The sequence below is a fragment of the Pseudorca crassidens genome, chromosome 4 (assembly GCF_039906515.1).
Source record: "Pseudorca crassidens isolate mPseCra1 chromosome 4, mPseCra1.hap1, whole genome shotgun sequence".
Classification (NCBI taxonomy): domain Eukaryota; kingdom Metazoa; phylum Chordata; class Mammalia; order Artiodactyla; family Delphinidae; genus Pseudorca; species Pseudorca crassidens.
In genome coordinates this window covers 151,518,768-151,536,905 of record NC_090299.1, presented here as the reverse complement: position 1 = coordinate 151,536,905, position 18,138 = coordinate 151,518,768, and the positions used below count along the sequence as shown (strand labels likewise).

Below are 18,138 nucleotides of genomic sequence, written 5' to 3'. Positions count from 1 at the left end.
AACCACTGAAATGACCAGCAGTGGGGGCTTGCTTAAGTCAAATAAGGCACATCTAACGAGACGGCCGTCTCCTGATGGAAAGATCTCTGCGTTAGCACAGAGGCAAGAGCTCTGTAGCGCGTGCCATCTTCTCTGTAAAAAGGAGAGGGCGGAGGGGTAAGAATGTATGTCCATCCCTGTGTGTGCATGAGGAAGTTCTGAAAGATGCCAGCGAGTGTGGTGGAGAAATGTAGGGGCTTGGGAGACGGGGCAAAGGGTGGGAAAGCTCAGGTCCGCTGTTTGCCTCTTTGTATTTTTGTTTTGTGAAGCAAGGGAAAGTATTTTCAGCTCAAAAAAATGAAACTAAAACCCAAAACTTGGAATGGTAGGTGCTATAGGTCTAATGAACGTTTAAAACATTTAAGTTTGCTGATAAATATCTTTAGCTTATTTAGGTGTGAAAAATAATTTTTAATTCCAGTAGTTGAAGGATGGTATTTTAGGTGTGTGCTTTGTGACATGTCATTGTTCTTCAGGATTGTACGAGTAACATGGATACTGTGTGCTTTGTATGTTATGATTTTTATTTTTGTTGTTGGAGATAATCATCTGATGTTATTATCTTTTCTTTTCAGTCCTGATGATATTGGGACCTGCTGGTACATCCTCCTCTCTGGTTCCGTGTTCATCAAGGAATCCATGTTTCTGCCACGAAGCAGGTATCGCATAGACATTCTGGAGTAGAGTTTCCGTGGAGCTTGAAACCCTTTTGCAGAATGAGTTCTCTTCCCGAATTCCTCTCTCGTCGGATTTCCTGTTCTGCTGACACAAAGCAAGGCAGCACCTTGGGGTGTTGGTATATAAATCTTAAGAAAGGACTCTTCTATGTTGTAAACACTGATTCAACCTCTTTAACGAAGGGCAAGGACAAAGGACGTGCTGGTGACATGTTACGTGGATGTACCCGGCTAGTTGAGGACTCGTGTGTTCAGAGGGAATGAAAACTGCCTCTCATACACGTCTAAAGAGAGTCCGAGAGGGTTCCCTGGGCCCACGTGGGACTAGAAACAGAAACCAGGGACTAGGTCACCCCTGGGGACGTTCTCCCTGGGACTTTGGCTCCTGGGTGCTGACTGTTGGTTTATGGCCTGTGTCCCTAAAGCTTGCACCATTTGACGGCCGTGCCCGTGTCTTTTCTTCGGATCTTCAGGCCACAGTCTGGTGGGGCCGGGGCAGCGGTTACCTAGTTCCAAGCAGCTGTGGCCAGAGAGGGTCAGGGCTCCCCTGCCACCAGCGCGCTGCCTCTGTGCGGGTTCCTGAGGGTCCCTGGAACCACTGAGTTTCGGGAGTGATTTTTTCCCCCTCGTTGTGTGTGTTTCACAATTAAGTATGTTTATTTTGACTAAAGATTTAAAGATTTTAACTGATTAAGTATCTTTATTTAAAATTACTGAGTAAATAAATTGACTAAATTTATCACAGCATAGCAATCTATGCCCCTCCACTCCCCACCTTCTATAACCTAACTCTCTCATAAAAATATTAAGATACATTCTTGATAAATCATTCAGAATGGGTCAGGGACATGTGAAGAATGTGTTTTAGAAATTTTTGTAAGAAGAGTAAGCGAGACGGGGAGAGGTCATTTGTATCGGTCTGCCGAGGTGCAGGATGGGCCCGGGTGGCAGGAAGGAGGCCCGAGGTGGCGTCTCCGATGGGAGAAGCCTCCGGCGTGGTTCCCAGGCCTCCCCACTCTCGTCCTCCTCCCAGATCAGCTCGGCAAGCATTATTCTGCTTGGAGAATGGCCCCCTGAGGGAGGGAAGAGCCATTGCCTGTTTGTTTGTTGCTCTTGCAGTAGCAGTAGCCCCGGTCGTAGTTGTAAACAGAAGTCGTAGTTGTAGTGGTACTAAAATGATGAGAGAACAGTAGCTAAGGGTTTGGTAGGTAGTGCTTTCTGTCTGCCAGGCATCATTTGAAAAGCTTTACTTATATACAAATCATTTAATTTCATGACTGTCGTTTGAGGTAGGTATGATTGTTACCTGCATTTCTTTTTTAAACTTTTAATTTTGAACTAATTTTAGACCTACAGAAAAATTGCCAAAAAATAGTAGAGTTCCCATATACCCCCTCATCCAGCTTCTCCTAAAATTATAACGTCTTGTGTGACCACAATACAGTGAATAAGACCAGGAAATTCACTTCGGTGCAGTACTGTGAACTAATCTACAGATCTTTGAATTTCACCGACTTTGTTCCAAGCTCCTCTGTAGGATCCCGCCTTGCATTTCTTTTTTATTGCTCCGTAGTCCCCTCCAGTCTCTGGCAGTTCTTCAGTTTTTCCTTATCTTTCAGGACTTTGATATTTTCGAAGAGCCAGGTGTTTTTTATGATGTTCCTCAGTTTGGTTTTGTGTGATGTGCTCACATGATTAGAATGAGGTTTTGCATTTTTGGCAAGATGTTACCTGCGTTTTGTAACAGAGGAAACTCTGGCAGGTGTAGGCTGGTGGGTGGTTTTCCATCCTCGAACTCTGCCCGGGAGGCTTGGTGTGACCCTGGGAATGAGTCCGGTCATTCAGGGATTCTGTTTCCCAGAGGAGTTGAATAGAACACTCTTCCTTCAAACACAGGACCTACTATTTGCTCTCTTTCTGGGGGCTCTGACTCTATTTCCAAACTTGGAGGTGGGTAGAGGCAGCTAATATTTAAGCATAGGCATGTTTTTAAAATTACATATAATTTTAATGTAAAAAGCAATGATAATTGCTATATAAATGCTCAAAGGGAAAGGTAAGGAAAAATACCCTCTGAAGTCCGTCATCCAAGGTAATCATCCTTTAATAGTCTAGTCTTTTCCTATCTAGCCTTACATGTATGTGTTCTACATACTTAAGAGCATACTTTATAAACAACTTAATGTCTTGCTAATTTCAATTAAAGAGTATGTATTCGCTTGACTCATTAATGTCAAAAACTCTTTGTAAAGGCTTACTCGTTACACATTAGGATGTCTGTTTAATGTTCAGTTATTTGAACCTTCCACAGTTTGGTTAATAATTGTAAAGAGTAAGTTTTTGATACTCTTTATTATAAATAATGGTATAAGGAATGTGATTTGAAGTTTATGCATCTTAGAGAGAACCGAGGTTAGCGACGTCGTGATACAAGGTCTGTTGTACAAATGAAATCTATAGACCAGGTCCCCAGAACGGCACAGGAGCCTGTGGCCATCTTTCCTGACTACCAGCCGTCATCAGCTTCAAGTGACAGCTTGTCCTAACTCGTGGAACGGGAACCCAGTGTTCAGAAAACTGCTGTTCTACAAGAAAGAGGACTTGCAGTTCAGGCCTGTTTGATGAATACGTTGGCTGTCCACGTCTAATTATTTTCAAAGATGTCATGCGTTACTCTTTCTCTGGCTGTCTGTCAAATGCCGGCGAGTCAGAGCTGTAATGGGGTGAAGAAGGGATGGTGTTTCTGACTGAATGACAAGCCAGCGCTATTTATAGGTTATTTCTTCACGTTGCGCCTCGTGACCTTTGCTGCGTCCGAGTTATTTGTTTCCTTTGGAGATGTTGCCTTAGGGACAGTCCTGAGATTGTTTTCGTAAGAAGGGCCCTCTGCTGGTCCTACCTGAAAGGTTAACATCAGTGATTCTTACGTATTTTCCTCCAGGAAACACTGAGATTTGATTGAAGCGTCATGTGGACGAGGTGTTAGTAGCAGTCTGGTTTTATAAAACAACTAGTTCACAGATGACTCTCTCCATTTACCATGGTAGCCTGGAAATTGGTTATCCTTATGTATAATAAGTAACCTGACCATTCTCTTGAAAGTTTCAACTCATTTTGACGGGCAATTCACCCCGAACAGTTAGTTTTGGATCAAAGCACTTTGGACAGCATTTTCACATTTTTGACTAATTCTCATGAAATTGCCTTGACATGTGATATCATCCAGTAGGAAGGGTGGTGTACGCTGCAGGTTGGCTTCCAGATTTCATGAGCTTTATTGAATTCCTCAGTTGACATTTAGGCCAGCATTTTATGGTTTTGTTTTTATTTTTAGACAGGTAAAGGTTGTTCTGTATTTTGGTTATTCAAGCATGAATATTATTCCTTGATGAGATTTTTAACATTTGTGGAGCTTATGAATTCCTTTGTGACTGTCAGTGACAACCTACTCACTCTGCCTCGGTCCACGCCATGTCAGTGAGAAGATGATGTTTTATGAGTTTTACTGTAAACCTATTAGAAATTTACCGAGTTGTGAAACATGGATATTTGCACAGGTGGCTGTCATGTCACTTACAGTGTTGCGTATAATGCCGTTGTTACAATTCAGTGTCTTTGCATGAGCAGAAGGCGGGTGAGCAAAGGTGAGGTAGCAGTGCAGCAGAGGCTATTCTCATTGAGGAAAAGGCCAGAGTGGACACTTGCCATAGATGAACATAGAAATGGTAGAAACGGTATGTGTTTTTCCAAGCCTGTAAGCAGAGCAGTTAGCAGTTGTGGTCCAGGCTGTGCCCTGCTGTTCACGTCCACAGTCGTGGTATGTAGATGGGTGTCTTAAGACAGTGACGGGCAGAGGGTAGCGAAGTGTCTTGAAGAAGTTTTTCAAAGGCATCATTTGCAGCAGCCTTGGGGCTGGGAACTGATAGAGGAAAATTATCTTAGCTGAAGGTGCAGGTTTAGAAATCGTTTTTAAAAGAACATTTGGTTTTCTGTACACAATGGGCAGGAAAATACTAATACTGTTTATTGCCCTAATGTGCTCTAAATCAGTGTATTTAAGGAACTGTAATAGACATTATTATATTCTTAAATCTTCTCACTTTCAAAAGTGCCCCACTCTACAGTGCTGAAGCCTATTTATAGCAAAGTCACAGAATAGTCACTTGGATTAATGTTATTTTTTGACTGCTGACTTCTTTGAAAGGCTGATAATTCTATGCAATAATTTAGGTAGTAAAGATAGGCCCAGACTGTGTTTCTAAACTTTCAACTTGCTGTTTGGGTTGTTTATTAGAGAAGGAAATAGCTTCCCTAAGTGTGGTGTTGTTTTTTTTTTTTTTTTGGCTGTACCACACGGCTTGAGGGATCTTAGCTCCCTGACCAGGGATTGAACCCAGGCCCTCAGCAGTGAAAGCGCAGGGTCTTAACCACTGGACCACCAGGGAATTCCCTTACCTAGGTTGCATATTAACTCATAGAATTGGAATCTTTTTCTACCAATATAGCAATCATTTTTATACTTATTTGCAAAAAAAAGGGTACACTAGATGTTTTAGATGTGAAGCATTATTGTTAGACAGACTCTTCTTGAATTTGTTAGTCACAATCTTGAAAAAAAAAACACTCCTACTAAAACATTGAATCTGATTTTCTCAGTAGAATCAATTTTATCATAGAGGCCTCCAAGGAAGGCCTTTTAATAGAACTGATCGTGCACACCATATTTAATCATAAGTAGATAATATTTTTATTGCTCTGACAGTCAAAAACTGTCTCTATTTTTCACATTCAGAGCAATCAGTATGCAGTCTCTTCCCCTTCATAGCAATGCAGTACCAGGGTAGGGCCTGTGAGGCTGAAGGGGAAGATCTGGGGAGACGAGGCCGTCGTATGTGCAACATGAAAAAATTGCCCAGGGGTCATTAAACGGTACAGCGTGAACTGGTGTAGCAAAGGCCACAGCGAAGGCAAAATCCCCCCAAAGACAGGGGTATTTTAATGCATGTGGATGGTAGTCGAGGGTGGCTGTTGAGGAAGTGCATTTTGGGTTGCGTTGATGGTTCAGACTGTGGGGCAGTGGTTGGAAAGGAAATCTGAACATAGTAAAGAGCATGAATGACAGCACGGAAGTAGGCGTCAAGAACGCCAGTGCAAAGATGTGTAGGAGCTCGAGTAGGGCCACGAGAGGAGGACTGTTTGTCTGGGATAGACGTGCGCTCCAGGCGTGGAGAGCTGCCAAGCGTCAGCGATGGTGCCGTTCACGAGAGCCCAGTTTACAAAGCTGCACCGCGTGGCCGGAAAGCCCAGGGCCGCTGGTCCCTTAGGTCTCCGATAACACTGGCACACGTCGGAGAAGGGCGTGCAGCATTGATTTGCACCGCAGTAGCTGTGTCCCCCTACGGTTAGTGTTCCTCTGCCGCCGATACCAAATACACCCACAATTTAAAAATTAAAATTTTGTCACGGTACTCGTGATAATCACATTTTAAATTAGAGCTGGCAGCTATGATGAGGATAAGTGGGGAGACAAGACATTTAACTAATCAGTTCTGAGAGGCTGAAATACTCTCCTCATTTTGACTCACATGACAAACAATGAGCTGCTCGAGATGAAGCATCGCAGGCCTCCTTTCTGCTTGCCCGTGCGACATGGCAGGTTAATTGATTGCTCAGAGAACTCGCTAGTTGTTCGCAGGAGTGAAAGAAGGTGAAACGGTGGGAGAATGATTCTGTCTCTGTGGTAGGGACTGAAGGCACAATTAAATATTCCTTATTCCACGTAAAGGGCTGTATAGGATTAGAATATCGTATTCTTGGAAGGGGCACAAATTCGTTTCGTCACGTGATGCCTTATGGGAGGTGGACGATGGCGTTTTAAAAACAACTCGCCTGTCATGCAAGGGCGCCCTCATTGAGCATGTGTCCGGAAGGTGTGAAGAGAAGCGGGGATCAGTTCTGGAAGTTGTCCATTACAGGTGAGGTTTACCTCCAGGTGTTGGCAGAATCCCAACAGTGGCGGCACAGATTAAGCTCAGAGGGAAAGCGTGGTTATGGAAGACGGGATGGGAAAAGTAGAAAGCCAAAGGGAAAACGGAATCATCTGAAAACTGCCTCATTGAGTTTTAATGAGGAGATAAGATAAAAGATGCCTTCTCACATGGGGAGACACCAGTAACTTATAACAGGATTAAATGAGGTGATAATACGCTTTTCTAGTTTTCTTTATATTTCTTTGCTGTTAGAAGTTTCTCGTATTTCTTGGAAACATCCTCCCTCCCTCCTTCCCTCCCTTACTTCCAAGAGAAACCATAAGACTGTTTAATGGTTATTTGGAGTGACCTAAAGTGAGTGGATTAACAGCAGAGTAAGGCTAATAGGAGCTACTTATCTCGGCCATTATTTTGTATAGTCCGTTATCACATTGTTTTGCAGAAGCAGGTGACTGGACCTGTCATTGACCAGTTAATGAAAGAGTTGGTTAGGCATGGAGTCACAGAAATGTACTTTTATTTTAACTTCTAACTTAAAAATGTTCGATTTGATCTGCACATGGAAACATATGTATAGCTGAATGTATAATTGGATTAAAATATACACCTACATGCATAAAGGGGTGTGTGTGTGTGTGTGTGTGTGTGTGTGTGTGTGTGTGTGAGAGAGAGAGAGAGAGAGAGAGAGAGAATGTGAGAGCGAGCTGGTCCTCTGGGACTTGACTGTTTTCCCTCAAGCTTCTACAGTTATTTCCTCCACATCCAGCCCAGCAGCAGTTAAGCTGACATATCTGTATCAGATCACCAAAGCATTCTACTTCATAGGTTAAGTAATTATTAAGTTAAACAGAGAGTTATCAAGAGTAAATGGGGACTGTATTGTTCTTTTAAATATTAATCTGTTATACCTAATCCCTAGGAGGGATAGTGTCCTAACACGTTCATATCTCAGGAGGATGTTTGCCACGAGGGTGATCAATAGCGAAGAGCAAAATGACTGGAGCTGATGTCCAGAATCAAACCTCACCCTCGGCTACTCGTTGTGTCTCTGAGGGAGCTGGATGCTTAGCTAGTACGAGTGAGCCTTTCCGTCCTGCCCTCTGTCCTGAGTGGCTCCGCTGCTGGTGTTTATATGCGTCTCCTTCTGTGTTACTCAGCCACCCTACAAATGTAATCGAGCCTCCACGTGCCTGCCTGGACCGTGGTGCTGACACACGGAGACGCTGCTGTGGGTCCCCAGAGCCGAGGGATAATGGCGTTGTGCGCAGAGAGGCGGGGGCGATCTGCTCGTCTGCTGCTTCACGGAGCATCAGTAGGGTGAGACTGGAGATGTGACTTCGGGTTTAACAACCTGCAGGTCACAGGTGGCCTGAGTGAGCCCGTCTCAGTCAAGTGGTAGAGCTCGTTGTGCAGATGAGCACTGGAGAAAGAGAAGTTGCATTATTTCCAGAAATTTCACTGTAGAGAGGAGCCGGGGAAGCAGGGTGGTAGGTGTAGGTCCACGGGGACTTGTCTCTTCAGAAGAAGCCAGAGCGTGTCTGTGGGTGGATGGCAGTGACCCAGCAAAGAGGGCTTCGCACAGGAAGGAGGGGCCTTGCTGCAGAAGTGGCTGGAGCCTGCAACGGGGCAGGTGTTGGCTCTGGAAGGAGTGCGAGCGCTGCACCCTTTCATGTGCTCTCGATCAGAGCCACAGATCCGTGGGTGGGTGTGGGAGCCCAGTGGTGGGCGCTGAGGGGTTTTGACAGAGAGGGAGGTGGTGAAGCAAAGGGAGTGTTGAGTGCCCACTTAATCCAGTGGTCACTGAGATGTGGTCGTTTATGTTCCACCCACCGCCCAGCAGGTGTTTGGGGGCAGGTGTGGAGCAGGTGGGTGTGGGCACTGCTGGCTTTGTGCTTTGCCAGGGACGCGGTAACGGGGCCAGGGGAGCAGGGCTTACGGGTGCGCCCAGGCACTGGGACTGAGGATACGTGTCTGGAATTCCATCTCTGATGGCTTCATAAACAGCTTGTCACCTACTCTAGAAATTTTTTTGAGTCTCAGTTCTGGCCTCTCTTTTCTCTCCTGACAGTTGCTTTTCATTTTCTTTTAGCAAGTAACCCTTCAGAGTTAGGAATGACCGTACCTGTCAAGTCACCTGCCTCGGTCACCACCGCCAGGGCCTTTGTTAAGTTGTCAGAGCACCTCCCCACCTGCCCTCAGGACTGCTTCCGTATGAAGCCATATCATCGTTTAAAAGCTCACGGCTTTGCTTGTTGATCCCTTGCCTAAGGAGCTTAAGTGACATTCAGCCGCCAAACAGATAAAACCCAGCCTCTGCAGCGAGGTGTGCAGGGCAGCTCAGGACGTGCCAGGCTGCTCCCTCTGCTGGGACGGCCACTTCACCCCTCCTCACCTGTGAAAACCACATGCTTTCTCAACTGTGAGAGTCTTTAAAGGCCTGGGCTGTATTGTCCATCTTTGCTTCCCCGGTGCCTAGCACAGAGCAGGCGTTCAGTAAATATTCGTTGAATCGTACTGGTTCAGGATTATATTTTTAACGTGCCCTTTAAAAAAATCACTTTAAAAAGGAGCTTAGCAATACTATGCTAAGCTAATTAATGCCTTTAGAAATCACTTGTAATAAGCTATGATTTATTGGAAGTCAGGTTAGTATAGAGGAGAAGAGTTGGGAGGGAACAGGGCTGCAGTGTGTCGGAAGGACGGGTCCAGGGAGCCCGGGGTGGAGGTACCGCGTCATCTGTGCAGGGCGTGGGAGAGGGGAAAGGGCAGACGGCATCTTACTGGGTATCGTTCGTTCGCCGTCTGTATTAATTACAGTGAAATTATTAATACTGGTTGCATAAAACAGTTGTACGAGCATAGCAGGAGCTACTTACTTTTTCTCTCCCGTAAGAGAACCCTGAAGGTCCACGGCCAGGACAGCCCTAGGTCCCCATCCTTCTTCTCGGCTCATAGCTTCCACTCAGGGCACAGGCTGGCTGCCAAGCTCCAGCCATCACGTCTGCAGTGGGAGCTAGAAGCAGGGGAGAGGCAGACGAGCAAAAAAGTTAACTTCCATCTTTGAAACAACATTTCTCTTCACATCACATTGTCCAGGTGTGGTCATATGGCCGCTTCTGGTCGCCCAGGAGCCTGAGGCATGTAGTCTTTTATTCTGAGATGAATTATGCCCCTGAAAATAATAACATAAAAATATCGTTCTAAGGAGAAAGAGGAGAATGGATATTGGAACAGACAGCCAGCAGCCTCTTTAGTCTCCCTCACACTCTCTTAGTTTGTCAGTTACCTTTCTTTACGAGACGTGTCTGTTGCTCAGCCCTGTACCTTTCTCCTTCAGCTGTTACATCATCTGTAACTTCCACTTGTCCTACCTGAGGTTGACTCAAGTCCAAGTATTCCCAGGACACACACACACACACACACACACACAAGGTAAACATATATATTAAAGATTTTAAGGAAGCACCGGGAAGGAGCTCCAAATAAGGCAAATACGTCTTGAAATAAATGTGAGCTTGGTTGGACTAGAGTTGACGCTGTCGAAGGGAGAGTTTAGTTGCACTTGATGTAAATATGTGCTGTGTTAAATTTGCAATAAGGTAGATGTATAAATTAAAGGAATAGGGTAAAATACGTTAAAAGATACAGTGGGATATACCAAAGCATTCCCCCTTTGGGTATCAGCTATACTTTCTGCCCCAGTACACAGCATCTTCATCTTGGACAGCTAACATGATTTTAGCATCATTTAGACCATACTCCGATGTGATACCCGATCCTCAGAGCAGTACTGTTCTCTAGAGAGGGAGCTCGGTGGCTGGGTCCAGTTGGGAATTTGGTTGCTATAACTACAGCTTCGCAGGTGAGCAGTACATGTAAGTCAGGCTTCCATGGTCCTTGGACTACTGGCGTTGGTGGTGTCCTAACAAAGTGAGTAGCCTTCAAAGGAAGATCTCTGATGTGTTTGTGTGTAGAGATGATGTGGTATCACAGGTCAGCTGATGCTTGAAGTCTTCAGTCGGGGAGTTTAGTCATCTATGGTCCTCGTATAACTGAGTGTGTGATTTCATCCTAGAAGTCCGTATTTGCAGTGATGTTTGGATTTCTCTTGCAAAAGTAGATATTATATTTCATAAAGGTTTTCAAGTCTGACATGCATGCGTCAATGAAATACAGTATTGTTTTTCTCTGTAAAATGTTGGAATTGTTTGCTGCTAAGCGTAAAGGAACTCCCAACCCTTGTGTGTGCACACTTATTTTGGGGAAGGGTTGGTTTGGAGGGGTGTGTGAATTACTGTTTCACCTGTATGAATTCAAAGTGTCTTAAAATACATAGCAACTAAATTGGGTTTTGTTTAAAGAAATATGCTTTCAGTATTGGGGACACTGACAGAAAATGACGAGAGTAAGGCTGTCGCTAAGAGAGAGATTCATAGAAGAAGCAAATTATACTTGGTAAAACTGGAATATCTATTAAAATAAAATTTCCAGTTAACCATAGTTCAGGGACCTTCTATTTTATTTTACATTGACTATAAAATTATTATGACTATAAAATTACATATATAGGTACATGTTATATATAATAGACAACACCAGTCATATATTTGAACGTTAAAGAAAATGAATTTATTCTGTACTATGAACCCCACTTTATTTTTTAGATGTACTAAAAAATTTTTTAAGTACTTCAAGAATTAAGAAATACTTTAAATAAAGTGAAATAATAGCTTAGACATGTATGTCACTGCCTTTTTTATAAAAGTTAGAATTTAATTAAATATAATGTGGGTTTAAAAGCTGCCAGCTTAATATTTATTACTGATTAGAATATTGAACTGTAAGTTCAAAATATTAAAAATATTTATTTCCTTAGATATTTTTGCCACACATTTATGGCTTTATAGGTGTTGGATACTTTTGCTGTTAAATATAAAATATAATTTCTGGTATTGAATGTTCATGTGTTATATAGATCTACATAAACATCAAATAACTGGATTTTTTTAGTTCTGCTTTTCGAAGTTTTTTTTTGAGTCAGACATTTAAGGATAATTTTTACATTATCTTTTACTGATGACTCACTCTACGTTTTAATTCTGTAAACTGCTTAGTGTGTCGGTTTCATTAAGATATCTTTGTTATTTCTTAAACATTTTCAGATAATTTTTAAAATTAGGGCCATGGCCAAAATCTGTCCAACACTTTCCTGTATTTTTTTTTTATTATTATATTTTGGTTCATTAGGGTGCAGTTAGAAAACCACCATTAAGTATTCATACTTAATTCAGTTTTACAAATAGGAAAACTATTTTCTTTCATCAGTCTAAATCATATCCAGAATGTATATAAGTATGTATATATGTGTATCAGAGATTTTCTGCTGCCATGGTAGTTTTTATAGTCTATAATAATAATAATTAATTCTTATTCAGAATTTTGAGACCATTTCAATTTACCACTTTGTCACCTCATCTTGGATTTTAACTAATATATAATTTTGGAAACAGAGAATGCATAGGATCTTCAAGGTTTTATAATCATTATCCTATTTAAGTGAACTTTAAAAAGAATTGAGGTAATATTGACATATATTAAGTAAACTTTTGTATGTTAATTTTGTATATAGTTAATTTATATAGTTATATGTAGTTTATATTATATATAGTTATTTATATATATATATATAGTTAATTTTGTGTATGGAAGCATCATTGTGGCTAAAAGCAGAGATTTTTTTTTTTGGTTATTTATGTCAGAGTACAGAGTAGTTATTGTCCTTCGAGTAAATGGAGAAGAGCTGCCTGATAACCTCTCAAGCCTGAGAAGTATTTTTTAACTTTTCTAAGAATGTGCTTGTGGAACAAAACGTAGAAAAAACCTTGTTTAGAGTCCTTGTATTTGGCAATAAAGATGTTTGGGAGATAACATGAAAGGTTTGACTGAACTGGGCCTGTTACTGGATTCACCTGGCTTAGAATGGGTACGGCACTGAGGTCCAGGCTCTGGAGGTTTTCAGTCACTACGATCTGGGCTGGACTTTATACTCCTGTTTTCAAAGCTTACAAGCAGTTGGTCAGTCAGATCTGAACTGAGCAGCTGGGCTAATGACCATGGAACCAATGTGTAAGCACTGGAGTTTTAAGATGAGTGAATGAGGGGACCCTGGAAGATGCCATATAGCTGGGACTGGAGATAGGAACCCCATCTCTGTGGCCTTGGTTAGCCAAGGTCAAGGGCCTGACCAGTGTTTTCATGGAAGTAGAATTCGATGTGAGAGTAGTTGAGGAGGACTGATGATGGAATTTAGTGACTGAAATTATAGATAAGGGAGAGAATTGACTAAAAGATGCTTTGAACTTGCGTGTCTGGCAGTGTGATGCATTTGACAGCTACAGCCTAATCCAGAGGGTTGAGGTGGGTGGATATTAGAGGTGAAATGAGTATTTTTGATTTTAGGGCAGGTTATGGTTCGTGCTTTGACAGACAGGGGAGCTGCAGGGAATATGAAGACATGATCTGGGCATTGAGTCACCTGAAAAGCTTTGGGGGAAGGGGAGGGCAGGGGAGGGGAGGGTGGAGGGGCAGGTAAATAGGGGGAATACAGAGGCAAAAAAAGAGATGCTTATCATGTCAGAAGGCTATAGGGACAGACTTTGACAACTAAACTTGTGCTTTACTGCCCATTCCAGTCCTATTTTGAAGCAAGTCATGCAATATATTGCCAATTCTTATATAAAGGGGATGCCAGATATTATAAATCCTATTGAATTTTGTAAGTGAGTTAGTATTAATTTTTACAGAACGTAGTTTGAAACTGATGGTTTGGGTTGCTTCCAGTTTTGGGCTTCTGTTTGTGTGGACGTATGTTTTCATGACTTCTTGAATACATACCTAGGAGTGGAATTGCTCGGTTATGTGGTAAATGGATGTTTAACTTTATAAGAAGCTGTCACACTGTTTTCCATAGTGGCTGTAACATTTTGCCCTTCCCACTAGCAGTTTTTGAGAGTTCTGGTTGCTCCACGTCTTCTCCAACACTTGGTATTGTCCGTCTTTTTAATTTTAGCCACTCTAGCATATATGTGATGGTCATCTCACTGTGGTTTTATTATGTGTTTCTCTGAAGACTAGTGTTGTTGAGAATTTTTTAATGTGTTTATTGGCCATTCACATATCTTCTTTGAAGCGTTAGTTTACCCGTTTCAAACAGTTTTTTTAAAAAATTGGATTTTGCCCATTAAAAAAATATTGAATTGACTGTCTTATTTTTGAGTGTGTTCTTTATGTATTCTGGGTACAATTCCTTCTTTAGATATATTTAGCAAAAATTTTCTTCCAATCTGTGGCTTGCCTTTTTCTTAACTGTGTCTTTTAAAAGCAAAAACTTTCCACCTTAATGAAGTCCATTTAAGTCAGTGTTTTCTTTTATAGTTTGTACTTTTGGTATCCTGTTTAAGAAATCTCTTCTTCACTTGATGTCAGAAAGGTTTTCTCATGTTTTTCTTCTAGAAATTTAATAATTTTAGCTCTTCCATTTAGGCCTGGGATCCATTTTGATTTAATTTTTGTGTATGGTGTAGGTAAGGGTTGAGGTTTGGCTTATGTTTCTTGATACAGATATTCGTCTGTTCCAGAACTATTTATTGAAAAGAACATTTTTTATGCATTAAGTTGCCTTGGCACATTTATTAAAAATCAGTAGACCAAATTTGTTTCAGGTCTGTTTCTGGACTCTTTCTTTTCTTCTATTGATCTATCGATACATGTCAGTTCTTATACCAATACCACATTATCTTTATTTGTGTAGCTTTATAGTAAAAATCCTGTAGTATAAATCCCTCACTTTTGTTCTATATCAAAATTATTTAGCTCTTCTATGTCTTTGCTTTTCCATATAAATTCTGAAATCTGCTTGTCAGTGTTAGGGTTTGACTGGAATTGTATTGAATCTGTAGATCAGTTTGGGAAGGTTTACTACCTTAATATTGAGCCTTCCAAACCATGAACATGGTATAGCTCATAATTTATTTAGATCTTCTATTATTTTCCTTTGTAGGATTGCATCCCCTTTTGTAGTTTTTAGTAGTTTTGTAGTTTTGTAGTTTTACAGGTCATACACAGCCTTCATTAACTATATTCCTAAATATTTTTTGATGATACATACTAGGTTTTTAACTACCTCAGTCTATAAGAACATATCTGAAACAGGTTAAACAATATTGCCAGGGTTACTGTTGGTAGAATTAGAAGGAACGGTTATTTACAAAACAAGGGGAAACAAGATAAGTTTGGTTTGTGAAAAATGTCCACATTCCATGCAGTTGAATTCAATAAATTGACATTTTATTACTTGATATCTTCGTAAGAAATCACACATATGTGTGAATTTATGCTTTTCCTTTCTTGGAAATGTGTTCTTTTAACTTCCAAGAATTTTGTGAATGCAGTATTAATTCAAGTGACCTGAATTATTGTTTAGGTCCTATTTTATAAAGACATGTGTGCTATTTCAACATCTTTTATGACATATACCGGATTTGGGGGAGGCTGGTGGCTGGGTTTGGGTGCCATTCGTATAAGCCTTTAAAGAATATCAGATGTTTCTGTTGCCATTATTTGAATGTTTGATTCTTGAGATCAATTCAGGTTTTTACTGGTTAGGATGAATCTGAACTATTCATATGAATTCATCTACCATTTTTCTCACTAACAAGTTACATAGGTCTGTTCAGTTATTTCTTCATGTAATTGTTTATTTTACCTCTAATGAATTTTACAGAAGTCAAGTTATTTTCTTTTATTGTATTATTATTTTTTATATAAATGTGTTTATTTTATTTTTGGCTGCGTTGGGTCTTTGTTGCTGTGCACGGGCTTTCTCTAGCTGCGGTGAGCGGGGGCTGCTCTTCATTGCAGTGCATGGGCTTCTCACTGCGGTGGCTTCTCTTGTTGTGGAGCACGGGCTCAGCAGTTGTGTCATGCAGGCTCAGTAGTTGTGGCCTCTGGGCTCTAGAGCACAGGCTCAGTAGTTGTGGTGCACGGGCTTAGTTGCTCTGCGGCATGTGGGATCTTCCCGGAGCAGGGCTTGAACCCGTGTCCCCTACATTGGCAGGTGGATTCTTAACCACTGCGCCACCAGGGAAGTCCAAAAATCAGGTTATTTTAAAATAAGACCTCAGAGCTGAGCTTCCTCGCCTCTTCAGCTCATCCACAGTGTGCTTTGCACAATGAAACGGGGAAGATTTAACAAAGGCATTTTGGATAAGGCATGTGTCCAGAAGCTGATGGGAAAGCTGTTATGGACCATAACTTTTCTGCAAACTGATCAGCTGCCATCTGTGTACAAAGCACTGTCATCAGCAGAGAGGCCTGTTTGTGCCACTGAGTAGACTGATAGCAGCACATCAGTTTAGCTGAGCTGTTCCCCAGCAGTTGGTCACGAGGACATAGACACCACCAAAGTGTAGTCATCACCACACCACTGGCCTTTGCTGCTTAGATTGTGGCAAGAGACAAAAACTGCTTGCTCCCTTCACCCCGGTACAGCTGAGGTAAGAGCCACCTTTTTTCTCTAGAAGGGAAAAATAAGAGCAAAAGCAGCCTCTTTCAACTTTTCCCATGTTGCTTTGATATAAATTTATGCTCGTCTTCTCCACGGTAATCATTCCAGCCAGGTGCACAGTTCAGCATCCCTCTGGTGGTGGAGAGCCGTGTGTGTAGTAGAGCTCGGGTACATTTTAATAACAAAATTGCATTGCCGAGCCCACCTAGGCGTTTGACCTTGAAGGCTCAGAGGAGAGCAGACATGGCAGATTTCCCTACGTGCCCTTGGCTTCGGAGAGTGGGTAATGAATAGAAATTGATAAAGAGTGTCTGTCAGGCTGCCGCTGAGGTCATGAGGCTGGTATGCGGAAACAGTGCCCGCACGACACGCGTAACTCAGAACTGCAGCCCGGAGGGTGGGTGGGTCACCGGAGCAGGAAATTGGCCATCAGGCGGAATGCAGGCTCCGAGCACAGGCTGCAGCCGCGTGGACTCAGCCGGAGAAAACACAGGGGCCATGGGGCGGGCTCGAGGCTGCAGACACCCAACTCCTCTACAGCGAGGCAGCACTGTTGCCGCTGCTTCAAAGATATGGAAGCCAGTGCAGGTTAGATTTGTTTTAAGGGATTGAAATGTTAACAGCATAAGTATCAGATGGCTAGTACTTCTGTAGTTACTTAGATCACAGGCTACTGAGGAATGAACAGAGGGGGAGAAAACATAGCTCTGAGGCTTCGCTTGTCATTTTTTTTTCCTGCGCTCTGTTTTTATAAGCGAAGGTTAAAATGTGGAGATTCGCTGTGTAGAGGAGCCAATCTCTGTTCGTCTGTGCAGGGTGATGACTGTTAGAATACTTCTAAATGAGCCTTGAAAGAAACTGTCTGTTCAGTTCTCCCAACTAGTTCTGAAATAGCCTGTTCACACACACAGCTTCTGTGTGTACTTGGTGTGTGTATGTTTTTGTTTTAAATAGCTGTTACTTTTTTTTTGCTTGTTAAACTAATGAGTGAGGACAACATATTTTTAAAAGATTAAATGCATTTTTATGATGTCTTTAAAGCCACTGTCCTCTTCTGTTAAATGTATTCCTGTGGAGTCCACTGATTTTTGAGAATGGAATCGATTGCATCAGCAGTTACTCGTTAGATTTTTTTTTTTCTTAATGTGTATTGCTATTCTGCTATCTGAAGACAGGGGCATGTGAGTATTTTTTGTAAGTCCTAAATAAATGAATTGGTTTTGGTTTAGGAGCATCAGGCCAGACATTTTTTAGGTTTTAGTAACTGCTTATCATTTCCTAGAAATGAAGATATGAAAAATGGATATCTCGGAGAATCACGTTTTCAATCATTTTGTAAATTAGGATTGCCTACCAGTGTAGTCACGGTGTGATTGCTGTGTATTCCCTCTCTGGATGTAGCCTGACATGAAAAAGTTTACATTCCAATACTGAGGAGTTGCATTCCACTGGGCAGTTCTGACGTACCACAGGAATGCGGAGGCCCATACAAAGGGCAAGCTTAGGGCCACTGACGGAAGAGGCTTCCGTGCTCAGCGACTGCCTTTCGTGGAAACTCACACTCACAGCAAGTGCTCATGACTCAACTTGGATGGGGAAAATGTGGTCACAGGAACGCAGGACAGGGTGGCCTTCCCTCAGAAGGAGCCTGCAAAACCCTGTCCGGTGAATCACAGCCTGTGGGTATTTGTGAAAACTAGGTAAGATTTTATATTTGCAGGCATTGGTGCTGTCTTCCTGTGAGCCTTGAACTTGAAAGTTTATCAGGCTGTTAATGTTTTTCTCTATTTTACATTATGTAGAAGACTAATTACTTTCAGTAAATTTTTTGTCTGCATATTGTGGGTACTATCAAGTCATTCCATTT

General features: G+C 42.0%; 1 protein-coding gene across 10 annotated transcripts in view; it reads left to right on the top strand.

Moving 5' to 3' along the window:
* Nucleotides 1–18,138, top strand: part of RAPGEF2 (Rap guanine nucleotide exchange factor 2) — a 244,694-nt gene that overhangs the window by 100,871 nt on the left and 125,685 nt on the right. For 6 of the 10 annotated variants that reach the window (XM_067737037.1, XM_067737036.1, XM_067737035.1 and 3 more), the window contains exon 4: nucleotides 615–698. In XM_067737037.1, the coding sequence (XP_067593138.1) occupies nucleotides 615–698 (84 nt within the window). Of the gene's footprint in view, nucleotides 1–614; nucleotides 699–16,220; nucleotides 16,261–16,699; nucleotides 16,860–16,898; nucleotides 17,972–18,138 lie in introns of those variants that run through there. The other 4 variants (XM_067737042.1, XM_067737044.1, XM_067737040.1 and 1 more) reach the window with 4 other exon arrangements.